Consider the following 15,342-nt stretch of genomic DNA (forward strand, 5'->3'; position numbering starts at 1 on the left):
TTGTTGGTAATTTTATTAATATGTTTCATTTGTAAAAAAAGGAAGTTATAGACAAAATATATATTTGCAAATGATAGGTAAGACGTCGTTTGGTTTGAAAAAATACTTATTTAGAATAGTTTTAAATGAAACGGTTTTATAATAAATGTGTATATTCCAATATAAAAAAAAAAAAAAAAAATTTGCGTCTCTCATAGTTTACAACACATGCAAATATTAAATATTAAATATTGATTATAAAAATGTCGTATTTCTTTGGTATTTTCAATGTATACATTTATTCATGATTATCATTTAATCTATTGGAGGACGAACTTTAGTTGCAAAACTTCCCATGACATTGCCTGGTGGGTAGTAATAAGCTACCACGTATATTTGGCCCTCTTTTGTTTTTGCAACACCCACTCCAAGCTCTTTAGTGTCCTCCCACACGACCTGAGAGAAATGTCCGGAACCTAAATTATCAGGTTCTTTACCAAAGCTGTGATTTTGTATTTCACTGTACCATTTATCAACAGGGTCTTTGCCGGATAATGTGAAGTTTGGATCTGTGGACCAAGCGTAGAAAATATTTTCACCATATTCATTTTGATCTCTATGTTCTACTCTTCCTATTTTGGATATAGATTTCGCCCATTCCTCAGCATACTTGCACATTTTCTTATTTATTTCAAGAGGTGGTACTCTGTGTTTGCTTCTATATTCATTATGAGCCTTTAAAAACTCTGCTTCAAATTTGACGATATAATTTTTGTCAATAATTGAAGTGGATCGGAATATAGTAACTATATCATTGGCGAGGTCGCTTATATTTTTGCTGTTTCTCTTATTTGGCGAAGGGGGTGGTAAATTATTATTTGATTCACAATTCGAATCCATTGAACTGAAACTTGAAGTCGACTTAAACTGCAATGCGCCCGGCGGTGGAACATTTTTTACGAACTGGCCACTAAAATTTCCTGGTGGATAATAATTAGTTACAACGTATAACTTTCCAGATTTGCTCTTAGCACATCCTACACCGATTTCTCTTGTATTTTTCCAGATAATTTGTGTGAAGTGACCACACGTAAGTACCTCTGGTTCTTTGCCAAAGGAATAATCATTAATTTCATTATACCACCTATCAACCCAATCCTTCGCTCGTATTTTTACACTTGGATCTGGGGACCAACCACAGTAAACACTTTCACCATACGTATCATTAATACTGTATGCTAAAGTGTCATTTTTCGCTAATTCTTCAGCCCATTTTTGACTTATTTTACTAATATCTTTGCTTAAAACTAGAGGTGGAGTACCATGTTCCTTTCTGTATTCGTTGTGTGCCTCTAAAGTTTCAATTTCAAAATCATTGGATTTGGATCGAAACAATTTACTCTGTAATTAAAAAAAAAATGTTTTATTAACCCTTAACTTGGTAAGGTACATTAGACTGTACATACATTTCAAAAAAAATTTACTGGTTAAATAATAATACTTTTTTGTTTTGTTTTTATTAAAAATATTACTAAATAATTTAGAATTAGTAGAAAAATATTTTCGTTGTTGCAACACTGAACAACACATGTCAAATTCAAAATGGCTTCGAAACAACAAAGTGTTGGCGGGACCCGGGTAAGTTTTTGCGTTATAAATTACTTTTTAGCTCAAAAACTAATAAAAAATGGTGTGTTATTTGATCTAAAAACTATGTATTACTCAAAAAGTGGTTTTATGCGTTACTGTGTCAATTTTTATGGCCGATTTTGGTTGAAACAAATGTATGTACACTGCACTGCACGTTGCCAATAACGCACTAAAATACTAAAAATGAACTATGGTAACCACGCTGTACATTGCTAAGTTTACACAGTTTTTGTTTTTCAACGAATCGGCAGTTTTTGTTTATTTATTTTTTTACCTTCTCATAAAAACTGTCTGCTTTGAACTTTTTTTTTTCTTTTTCCGCCTGCAGAACTTACAACTAACTCGCGCCCATAAGATCTTGGCTTTGGTACCCGCTCAAAACGCATGCTCTGACGATAGTTCCACATCTGATGAGGAAGCAAATGCTTATATACCGCCTTCACCAGATACCTCTGATCCACCTTCAATAGCATCATCACTAGAAGCCCTTTCACCACTAGAAGTATTTCGTCACAATGTATCTCTTGAAGAAAACTTATACAATCTCCATCAAACACAAATAGAGACAGTACTGGATTATTTTTATTTCTTTTTTTCTCCTGACTTAATTACTGACATTGTTTATAATACAAATTTATATGCAGTTGAACAACTAGGTCGATCTATTCAGCTGACAGAAGATGAGATTAAAAGCTTCCTGGCCATTCAAATCATGATGGGTATAGTACAGATGCCAGCTTATACTGACTATTGGGCAAGAAAAACAAGATACCCTCTCATTGCTGATCTTATGCCTCTCAAAAAGTATCAACAAATACGTCGATATATTCATTTTGTTGATAATACTTTGCAAGATTCAGACCGTTATTTCAAGATTCGCCCCCTAATGGAGAAAATACGCAAAAATTTTCTGAAAATTGAAGAAGAAGGAAAATATTCCATTGACGAGATGATGATACCTTATAAAGGTCGTAAAGCAGGTAAACGAAAGCAGTACATAAAAATGAAACCTAAGAAATGGGGGTTTAAGAATTTTGTCCGTGCGGGTGTTTCGGGTATCATCTACGATTTTATTCTGTATGGTGGCGACGATACCTTTCGTGGACTGACTTTTTCAGAGAAAGAAGCTACAATTGGTTTAGGAGGTATGGTAGTGCTTGCATTGTGTCAAACTATAAAGAAAAAGCCGGCCATTGTGTATGCTGATAACTTTTTTATGTCGCCTGAACTAACATATATTCTGCGGGAAGAATACGGGATCCTTAGTCTAGGAACAATAAGGACTAATCGTCTCAGAGGCTGTCAAGAGTTATTGCCAACTGACAAACAATTAAAAAAGAAGAAACGCGGTTCTAGCGCCCAGGTGGTTTGCAATAAGAATAAGTTGGCAGTCGTAAAGTGGAACGACAATAAAGTGGTTACACTTATTAGCACCTACATAGACTCGTACCCCTTAGAAACAATCAAACGATACGATAAGGATGAGAAAAAGAAAGTAGATGTAGAATGTCCTCAAGTGGTCAAACTTTACAACAAACATATGGAAGGGGTCGATTTAGCAGATATGTTGATATCGTTATATAGAACTCCCTTCAAAAGTCACCGTTGGTACTTGGGAATATTTTCACAACTTGTTGATATGTGTATAAATAACGCTTGGCTCCTACATAGAAGAGATGGGAAGAAGACTTCATTGAAAGATTTCAGATTTGAATTGTTTGATGGGTTGTCTAAGTCTAATAGAATAGGAACAAACCAAAACGTTACAGACGATATAGGCGAGAATCTGAAAATCCATAAACCAGTCTCAGTCCGACCAACTGATAGCGTCAGATTTGATAACACAGGTCATTTTCCAGAAGCAGGTAATGAAACAATGCGTTGCAAATATTGTAAGAGTGGAAGAACATCTGTCTACTGTATAAAATGTAACGTACATTTGTGTTTTGTTGTGGGAAAAATAAAACGTAATTGCTTTCGTAATTTTCACCTAAAATAATAAAGAATAATTTAAATATTTCCTCCTTTTTTTGAAATAAATTTATAATAACCTGAATAATGTAATTCATTATGTCCTTGGTAGTGTACACCAAAATGTACAAACAATTTATTTATAATATTTCTGTAAAATTGGCAGTGTACATTGTGATGTACTTAAGTTTTCTCGAAACCTAGGATACCTAGATTTTTATTTTTATTTTTCTCAAGTTGTCCATTCATAAATTAAACAAAATTTATCAATAATTTCCTTTTTTTTCATATTTTTAGTTCTTGCCAAGTAAAGGGTTAAATAAATATGAGATACCAAAGCGAGTTTATATAATTAATTTTATTAGAAAAAAAAAATATTTTCCTGAGAATATTTTACATTTTTAATTCAGTTAACTTCTTTCTATGCTATTAATTATAATACACAAATCTCATTTATAATTTTGACGTTTTAAACTCGTAGGAGGGTATAATCATAAAACTCTAATATTTAAGTCAAATTGTTTTTACGTAAACTCAACACAATTAGAAGTTATATAAAAGTTTGAAAGGAGGGAAAATGTGACTTGCCGTGATGTGACAACTAATAAAGCAATCACATTATATAGAAAACGTTACTTGAAAAGTTACTATATTCAGTCTCATATCAAGTTATTTAAACATCAAAGTTCGTGATCTCTATATCGGTATTCGTTGTGGGTTGGTGTGTACAAACAAACATCCTAACCGCCTTCCCACGCATTGAAAGTCCCCTAAACTATATTATTAAGCTGAGAACCGATAATACTTGGTATTAACATACCCAAAAATATATATAAATCCCTAAACATTGCTATCTTTACAGTTCATTTAGACGCTGTTATATCTTTTAACCGAATTATAAGTATATTTTATAGATGAAAAGATAAAAAAGGACTTAATATTTTGAACTCATTATTATTATATACAGGATAAAAAGATTCTATATTTTTTTTTGTGTTTTGATACTTTTTACAGCCAATTAAATATTTTAAACTTTCTGTTCACTAGTATATAAACAAAATTTTATTAAAATGTATTATTATGTTTATAATAATGTAACGTTTAAATTTTTAATTATTTGTATTAATAACGATTGTCACTAGCATCTGTGATTTTTTTGTAATATAAACATTTTTTCAGCACCACAAACTATAGGTACAATGATAATCTAATCCACGTCCTTTAACCTTGAGATGTATGACATTGTAAATAGAATTATTATTTTTAATAAAATATTTATATTTTATTAATATTATCAATATTTTTATCATTTCTATGTTATTTAGTTTTTTTTTTTAATAATCTTTGCAAGTTTTAAATTATGTTGATTGTGGGTTTTAACTACACAGAGATAATATGAGGTCATCGGTATATAGAAGTATTTGGGTATTATTTTAAGAGCTCTTGTGAGTTTTTACCTTTCTCATTTGATATTTCTCTACAACATCACTTCAACACAGATTGAATTGAAAAACATAGTTCGTTCTTGCATATTGTTAAAAAAAATGAGGATTATATGCCATAAATTCCCGTCCTTGACATATAAATTTAGAGTTGAAACTCATCTCGGCTCCAGCAATATTAATTAAGGATCAAGTGGAACGGTTGGACTAATCTACTATATTAGGAAACGGGGTCTATTATTGCGAGGACCCTCAGAAATTATTACATGAAATATGTATGGAAAAATGCTTGTGTATGTAAAATAAAAAACTTATTAGGCTTTTTATAAAAATATATAAATAAGACATTCTCGATCCACCGGGACGAAAACATATTAAGGTCTTGGTGAAAAACTTTAACCAAGTGTTATTATTAATTGGTCTCAGCATCATTTACAAAATATTTTCTTCAGAACAAAATATAAGGAATCTAAAGAGTCAGTTCAAGATGTTTCCATTTTATGGCAGAATTTAGTGAATCAATTAATTCTGAATTTGCAATTCATCCTTCCTGCCCGAACAACTCTTTATTATTTTAAATTATTGTCCACACTATATTAAAACATTAATATATTTCCAAGGTATTTCTCGTGAATGTGCGCACCATTTTTGATCCTAGTAATAACGCTGAGGTTTAAAAGATAGATTTATTGGAGTATCAAAATTTTTTTATCTGTCACATTATGCTTAAGATATTTTATGAAATTTTATACATGATTTGAGGTAAGTCATAACTCAATTATGATAATAGTAATGATTCTTACAATATAATCTTCCAAGAAGTAAACGTTATCAAATGCTATCATTGATATCTATATGATTTCAAAAAAGGAAATATGTCATAAATTACGTGAGCCACACAATTATTTGTTAAAATATAAGATTCATGAAGACTTTCTCAACCTATGTGCCGTTAAAATTAATTAAACTTATGACAGGACACAAAAAATATTCTTAAAAATATGCTTGTTTTTTTTTCGTTGGTAAAATATATGTGCTTATAATGTTTTAGCAGTATTATTTTTTGGGACTTTATTAAGTTATATTTTTTCATGATATAATACGATATTAAAAAATTGCCTCACTGCAACAATGCGAAATTCTAAAATATAGAATAATTTGTTATGCATGATAATGTTAGACATGGTTTCAGTCAGGCAGATACTATCAAATATTTAATGTGTTTTATTGAAAAAAGGTTTTATAGACTTTGAAAAACTAAATATATAAATTATCAAACAAACCTTTAAATACCATTTCATTGTGAATTATATTTGCAGTTGAAATATTAATAAGTTGTAAGTATTGAGACAAAATTATTCAATAGTTACCATTTCGCTGCAATGATATCCAATAAAAAACGCAAGGAACTGGCCACGTCCTGTTTTCTCTCACTTAGATCCCAATGTGCCCTACTTATCCTTATGTCTGAATACAAATGCTGCCATAATGTGATTTAGCAGTGTTATCACGAAATCTATTTGTCTCACTTTTAGTCATATGTCAGAAAGAGAGAATACATACGATAAAACGATTCGCCCTATCAGAGATTACAAATGAAGTTACTTTGTCGCGAGTATTTTTTTTTTTTTGTTAGCTTTGATTTCTTTTTTATTTCATATTCTTGTTATTCAGATATATTTATGCGAACGATTTTTTTAAAGAATTAATAAAAATGTATGATTCAAGTTATGTTTACAACTGACTTTAAAAAACAATGGAGTGTTTGTGTTGTTGTTCCGAAATGATGCATCGCTTCACACAAAGGTCACGCAAAAACGCTGTCACGGAAATTGATACAGCACGTAGATTTAGAGTTTGTTTATATAATTTCAACGTAAATTTTTACAAAGTCAAAAAAACGTTAAAGAAGAATTACAAAATATTTACATTCTTACAGGAAAGAAAATTAAAACTCTACACTGCAAGAAGTAAGAACATCGGAGGAATCACGATAATATTGCATTATAAAGTTTTCGTTAGAAAAATTTAACTATGTTTCCTTTGTATAATAACCCATAACACAAATATCGAACAAAACTACACCCAATTTATGAAAACAACATACATTATATTAAATACAAGTATACATTAATTCATAATTTACTTTATTATAGCGTTGGAATTCTATTGCTTTGTACTGTGTGATTTAAGCATAATTATATCAGACTAATATAAACATAAAAGAAACAAGTCACACAATCGAAATTAATACATTCATAAAAACTAATTATAGTGAGAATTTAGCCTCAGCCGAAATTGTGAGCTATTTAACCTTTGAGATCAAACCAAAAGTTAAGTCAAGAAGCAGTTTGCCGGTAGTATGTTGTATGTAATTTTTGATAAAACATATATTTTTAGGAGCAAAATTTTATACGTTGAAACGATGAAGTTCAATGCACTTATATTGTTTATTGCAAATTTTTGAAAAATAAGTCTTAAGCATTACTGTATCAATTATACGGTAAGTTCTTATCGTAAATCGATAAGTGCATTAGTTAAAATGTTCCACACACCTCATTCACGGAACAAATTATAATAGGTATTTCAAGATTGTACACTATATAAAATCTTTTGTACGTTTAGGTGACTCATTAAATTATAACACAAAACTCATTATGATAGCAATATAAACTAAAATACACGTTTTTATATGAATGAGTCAAGAATAATTACAAATAAACTAAATTTTGGTATTTTTTAAAAATCTCAAAATTATTTTTTTATGCGTATAGTCCAACAGCTATTTAAGTAAGTTTCAAGGTTAGAGAAAATAGATTTTAAACTAACATCCTTAAAGTCGTTTGTTTTTTTACTTGTTACATACATCTGTATCAGTTGTGTTAGAGAAAACTATGAGTAATAAGAATTATTAAAACACCGATTTAACTGAAAAGAGTACTTTAATAACCACTTTAAAAACCGATGTCGATTCTTATAAAAAACTTAAGGGATTGAAAGGAAATACATCTTTATAAACTTTAATTCCTGCCTCCAACAAGTAACAACACAACTTGGATTATGTAGTCATAAAACATAATATTGTCCTATTATGAACATTTGCAACGATGAGAAATATATTCCTAAATAATTTCGTATTGTCTGTCTGCCTCGCTATACTGCTTCGATCCATTGCGCGATTCTTGTATACAATGAGCACAAACAAGTTTGTCTTCAGATTTAAATTGAAGCGATTTTATTTAATGGACAATATTGGGAAAGCAGTCTTCTCTGTTTGTATGTTTTTCGATTTTGTTTTGTTATAGAGTACCTTTCGATGTTATAATTTTTTTATGTCAAGTATTTCTTCCACTTGACACTAGCTTTATTATCACTGAGTAAGGATAAATAATAAATTAGTTTTTATTATTAACAGTCAGATAAGTGTAATCGTTATCACTAGCACCACAAAATCACTGTTTTCGTTTTTCATGGCTTTTTACATTGTACACTTTTTATGTATATTCCGAAACTATAATAGGAATCTGCAGAGTTAGGTTCTAATGACAATCACAATCAACTCTCAATCAGAACTTGTTTTCAAAAAAGTATTGTAAGTAGTATATATATACATAAAAACATATGTATATAATACGCAGATAAATGCGGTTCAAAAAAACTAAATACATTTGATAAGTCTACAATAATAATAATGTTTTTTTTATTAAAATAGGAATATGCATGTACTTACACAGCCTGGTATAATACAAGGTAACTTCATTTTACAATTCAATATAAATCTCTATAACATTTATTTTCACGTGTTACTATTTTGTTTTAAATATACACACAGACGGAAAAAAGGTCTTGATAGCAAGGCAGTGGCCGACATTTTAATCGGAGATAAGTAACCATTTAGAAGACGTGTGATAAAACATGAACGGTAGCGTTTACAAATTAATTGTATGAAATTGGAAATATACACTACTCGTTTCCTTCGCAGTGCAGATGAAAATAATATGCAAAAAATAAATAAAAATATATGTATATATACATACATATATATTTTTTTAAAATAAAATATTTGCTTTTACCAAGGCGATTAAACTCTTTTGCCTTGGACAAAAGTATTATCTTCGCGTATGTTTGATCAAAAGATAAGAGGAAAAATTTACAACTTCCAAATCTGCGGTGAAGTTAGAGTTTTAGCAAAAGGAAAATATTTTAAGGTATCACGTTCATTCCTTAAAGGCCACAGCTATATTTGAATGTTTTCCTTCCTTGGCATACGCCAAAGCATATGCTTTGTATACTTATACCTTATATTTATTTATAATAATATCTTGATTCGAATAATCAGGCTATAAGAATTTATAAAAAAATCTCAAATAATTTCTAATAAGATCTACAATAGAAACTCCTTCCAAACAAGCTGGGTAGTTTTGATTCGTAATTTACTGTTTAATAAATAGTTTATATCACTTCATAAGTAGTATAAAGTATTCTTATTATCACTTCCACGAAATACAAAAGAATACAGACAATGGCGTATAATGTTAATCGGTGCATAAAATAACTGTACAGCACCGTATGTTTTCATTGAAGTGAGTACTGTCTTTTTTGGATTGCATTAAATAGCAAGAATTATTTAACACAATAGTCCGTTCATTAATATATGATAGTCCGTTAACACAATAGTCCGTTCATTAAAATATAATAATGTGGTGAAATTCAGGGTAAAACTGTAACATGACTCATCATCTAGAATGTAGTAGTAGTTCAGAAGCCAAGTAACCTCGAAAATCCTAGTAGCATAACTTTGTAAGATATATGTTGCTCCTTAGTTATACTTACCTTGTAGTTTTGTTATCTTCTAAAACTATGAATAATTTACATAGATTCTAAGTTGTGAGCAATTTTGACATAAAAATTGCATCTTGAGATCTATTTACAAAGTTTCTTTAATGCTAATTGTTATCTTAGAAACCGAAACTTAAAAAATCAAGTTATAGTTATGTGTAGAGCGATAAAAAGATAACACATTAGAAAACGTCCTTAGCGTAACATAGAAGTTAATCGAAAGTTCCATAAAATTTTATTTCTTTGATGTTTAAGTAGAATCGTTAAAGTTGAAAGCACTAAAATAAATGATTATAATCATATACTATAACACTCATTATCCTCTGTCTCTTTCTCTATAGCATTTCTAGAACGAAAGCAGTATCTATCTCTTTCTGCCATGGTCTATGATGGAACAAGCGTTGTGTAATGTCGTGACCAAACCTCATATTTCGTTCCGATTGGACATAAAACTAAAGTTGTGACCCCTATCGAAAACTAGACATGTTTATTTTTACTACTTTTAGATAGAGACCATTTAGAAAATTTAAAATCAATTCGATTAGAAATGATTTTAAACTACTGTTGCTAAAAAATTTTTATATTTATTTCTCATTCTTTTCAACGAAAATATAAATATAATATTACTTAGGTTGTAGTCTGGGTATGTGATTACAAAAGCATCGGACGTTATAAGTATTTTTGCGAATATATAACTGTTTATGGTTATCCCGTCGTTTTATTTCATGTATCATAATTCAAGTAATAATTATCTGCAGAATAATATACAAATCTTAAACAGTCCCAAGAAATAATCATCTAGACATTTATGTTGAGTTTAATTTAAAACCAATATAAAACAAATGACAAATATTGAAACGTTATCCAGAATTGTATTCAAACATTTATTAGTTGCTCTTATGGACTTCTGTATGTTACTATGATTTCTTCGTATCTGTTATTTTCGTAAATTATAATTACTTATATAATTTTTGTCGTGTAGTAATTGTATCCTTAAAATTTCGTCAATAAAAGTTATGGTTGTCAAATAATTAAGTGACTTCAGAGTTCTATTACTCCAAGCCTATGTTTCGTTTTGAATAAAGTGGATATAGTAAACAGTTGATAAAGTCTGACTAATGTTTCTTCGCTGTTACATCTTTATATACTTAAAAAAATCCCATTGAAATGAACGGATTCTTTTACGACCTTAAAACCTAATTTATCTTCCAGCTGTACCCTCAATAAATCAGGAGAAGCGATTCCCTAACACTAAACAGATTTTCTTACACATAAGTTATGTGGCCATTTACCATTATATTGATTTTAAATTTCTCTCGTTTTTCTCAATCACAGTTTTGATCCTTAATACATTTAGTTGTCATAGAATTGATATATTACACTAGAAAATAAGTGTACGGTTATACACCACTATTTTTATAAGACACTACAATAAATACTTTTAGTCAAAAAAATTATTATAATTGTCCTAACTTTGCTTAAAAGACATTCTGCAAGCAATGATTTCTTCATATAAAGCGACAATACGTAAATAAAACATACACAACTCATCACGCATAAAGGTCATTATTAAAGGACGTAATTTGTTTTAAGTAATTTGTTCGTCATTATAGTTTCGGTCTCATAGGTAGCAGCACTTCTCCATCTAAGGAAGAGCAATTAGGGATTACGTCATATGACACTAAGGCAGTATCTAAAGATTTAAGTTGACATGACCCATGGGGACCAGATCAGAAGACATTTTTGCCTACAAAATGTGTGATAACGTGAAATGTGTGTGTTTCATCTTGTTGAAATCCCATTTGGGCCATATAACTACCATTTAACTGAGAAACCTACTATTCAGATATTATGACTTCATGGCACTAGAATAATGTAGATTTATAATTCCACCTGCGTTCGTAAAACAGGGACTTAAGTTTTGGGTCCATGCTGTCTTTATGGCAACGTTCCGTGGCATGTGGGTCCTAAAATTATTACACAAATATTTCACATTTATTTATATTTTAAAATAGTAAATTTTAAGTAGTGATTTTTAGCATGAGAAAACATAATATTTTTATAACATATTTATTCGTAACGACAAAATGTTTGCGACTAACTCTTGGGACGATGACATCTTGTACAAAAGTTTTTTTTTTTTGAAGATTCAATTATTGTCGTAATATTTAACGTAAAAGTGAATAATTGTTTCAAATAAATAACAAAAATAACAAACAAGGATCAATACAACAAAAAAAAAAATACATCTGAAGGTGAAATTGTCCACTAAGGTTCGTAATTTTTCTTTGATTCATCAATATAAGAGTTAAGTAAATGCTGCTAAATAAGATTTAAAAATGTGTTGAACCAAACATCAAAATATTCACCCTGATTCCACGATGTGAAGGTGCTCATTTTTGCTACTTTTTCAGCCACTATTGCTAGTTTCATCAGAACCAGGCAAAAGCGGCTCTTTGTCAATTCATTTTGCATATTGTTGCACTTATCTTCGGTCTTGTGAGGAATATTGTTCAAATTTGGCAAAAGTTTTTCTGTTCATGAAAGACGTTGCAGTAGACATTAGCTATTAAATCTTTATTGCTTATTTCGAATTAGACGATGACGTAAGACACTTTAAAATTTCAAACACATCTTCCATTTTAAATCAGTTGTTTAAAAAAAATATTATAAATTTGACTTATTTCAGTCCTCTATACATTTTTTTACCGAACACCAATGGGATATATAATATATTTAATGTCTCCGTCTACGTTAACCGAAAAATTGATGTAGAGTACGGTGAGGTGAACTAAATTACGGACTTATATCAAAAATGAAGTGGCAAATTCTTCGTTTATAAATCAAATATCAGCTTATAAAGTGTCAGTAATTTGAAAGAGTGATGCGAATAAAAAACCTCTAGGGTGAACTCTTTAACTTAGCCTTAAAAGAAGAAATACTTTCATAGAGTTTTTGTAATCGCAATATTTAAAAAGAGTTTAAAATATGCCTTAATTATGAAATAAATTATATTATTTATTGCCCTGACTTAATTATATTATTATTAAGTAATAAATTTTTACCTAGGTGTGACCAGAGCATCTTTTATAAACAGTCTTGGATTTGATTATACCATTTAAAGATGATAAAACAAATAATCTAATACTACAAATATTGATTACCTTCATGTTATTGTATAAAACCTACACATAACAAAATCTGTTACATGTTGAAGAATACGATTCCATTAGCAAATCGTAATACACCTATTATATCAGAAAAATCCATTAATTTTACATACAATGCCTACCAGTTTTATTTTAATACAAATCCAAAGAATTGATGGAGATAACAATTTTACGCTTGACATATACTGAATGGAGGGAGTAAGTAATAAAATAACCGACATAAACTATGAATGGATTGACAACATTTGGTACAATATTAACGGTGAATCCAATATATGAAAAAATATTATTACTTTTTATTTTACGCTAAAACTCGATAATTATTTGAATAAAAGCTTTCTTGATGGAATGTCAATAAAAGAACGTCTATCCATCACTTCAGTCCGTCACCTTTCACTACTGAATGTTGACCTCCGTGAAAATACATCACCTCTTAGCATAGAATTTAAATATCAAGCAATTAGGTATAAAAGAAATATTCTATGTTAATCTGTGAGCACATATATGTACATATATAAAGCCTTTATATATTTTAATTATTTTATGGAAATTCATATAAAATTGATATAAATAGAAAATCAGTTCAATCATGGAGATAATTTATATTAAATCGGGACTTTAAATTTCGTCGTTACACGCATTGCTTAGTTGAAATAAAATACATATATTATAACCTTCACATGGATTTTCACAAACAAAAAAATAATAGTAATAAACAAAACTGCTATATTTGGAAGCTTTTAATCTTTTGATTCGAAGTCACATATTTTTGGAAAAACAGCATTCCTATTATCATATACACTTGTCTAAAAATAATACTAATCATGTTAATCCATATCAGTAAGAGCTTGAAATGACAAGGATACATACGTGGGCTCCTGAATACCCAAAGCTGATGTAAACATTAAAGATTTATGATAACGCTTATCTGCTTTTACTGTCACAGTTATACATAAATGTATGTAGTGTAGACTGACCCTTAATTTAGCACTACCTGCATCTTCACTTAATATATATATTTTAATTCACAATCCCAAACTATTTTCTGTATCGTACTAGTATTTAAATGATATTTTTCATAAATTAATTGAAATGTTTAAAATTATAAAAATATTTACCTAAGTTAAATATGGTAAAAAAACAGTGACAGGTACAAATAGTCACTTTTACATATTTATATAAACTGATATATTTTCTCATACTATTCCTCTGTAGGTACCATCAATTAATAACCAAAAGCTCTATATATCGTACTAAGTTCCGCTTACTTTATAAAAATAACATCGCTATTTTCATTTCATTCAGAACACAATACGGATAGTTAGAAGGTAGTAATGGTCGGAAATTACAAACACGGTGATTTATCGTGCTTTGTCGGAATAGAACAGTGACCCCGTTAGATAAAAAGGTCTCAGAAACGGTTTAATACTTGCTTATATTTATTTATTTCTCTTTATTAAATTTGGGTGGGAATTATGATTTATAAAGTGAGTTAGTTATCCTGAATATCAAATTAACGTGTTGGATTTTGTTTTAATTAAAGTATTTTTATTGTTATAGTATCGTAGATTTAGGGTATATGTGCTACGTTGCACAGTGTCATTAGTAGTGTTATAGGAGTGTTAGTGTTTATTTTAACAAAGAGTTTCTGTTAAGTATTTCTTAAATTTTCAAATGTATTTCTCTTTTAAAATTCATAACTATAAATTCTTTGTTAATCTTATTCGATTTGAACATAAATCAAAAATTCTTTGTTGTAATAAATTTTGTGTAAATCAGCTTCAGAAGAGTTTAATTTATTCTTCACTTTTGCAAATGACAACTTAAAATCAAAATAGAGACACTACGGCGGGTTTTTCTTGTACAATACTTATTTCTGACTAGGCCGATCTTAATCGATTGAAAAAAATGAAATATACATAATATAAGGATCAATATTTTATATACATGCTAATAATTTATGCTCATTTACAAAAATGTAAAATAATAAAGGAAGATTTAGAAAAACAACTGTAAGTCTACTGGACTTTCCTTTGTATATTGTATATATATGTTAAATTACGGATATTTTATGCGTTTTCCACCTGTCACTGAAATGAATTCATAAACATGTTCAAATTATATATATCTATAGATATATAGATAGATATATATATATATACAATATACAAGAACGTCAGGAGGTTGCCATATGCCGATCATGGGCGTTGTAAGTATCGGAACTCAAAAATAAAAGAACACTTGTACTGTTCAATATTTTATTAATCGATTACTTTGACGGCTGTCAGTAG

General features: G+C 29.3%; 1 protein-coding gene across 1 annotated transcript; it reads right to left on the reverse strand.

Moving 5' to 3' along the window:
- Nucleotides 1-155: 155 nt before the first annotated feature.
- LOC116768140 (uncharacterized) lies at nucleotides 156-6,563 on the reverse strand. The gene is made up of 2 exons (XM_032658794.2): nucleotides 6,413-6,563; nucleotides 156-1,380 (listed from the first exon to the last, which is right to left on the reverse strand). The coding sequence occupies exons 1-2, from the start codon at nucleotides 6,413-6,415 to the stop codon at nucleotides 295-297; spliced, it is 1,089 nt and encodes a 362-aa protein (XP_032514685.2). The 5' UTR covers nucleotides 6,416-6,563; the 3' UTR covers nucleotides 156-294.
- Between the last annotated feature and the right edge of the window lie 8,779 nt (nucleotides 6,564-15,342).

The sequence above is a fragment of the Danaus plexippus genome, assembly GCF_018135715.1.
Source record: "Danaus plexippus chromosome 3 unlocalized genomic scaffold, MEX_DaPlex mxdp_25, whole genome shotgun sequence".
NCBI classification, from domain to species: domain Eukaryota; kingdom Metazoa; phylum Arthropoda; class Insecta; order Lepidoptera; family Nymphalidae; genus Danaus; species Danaus plexippus.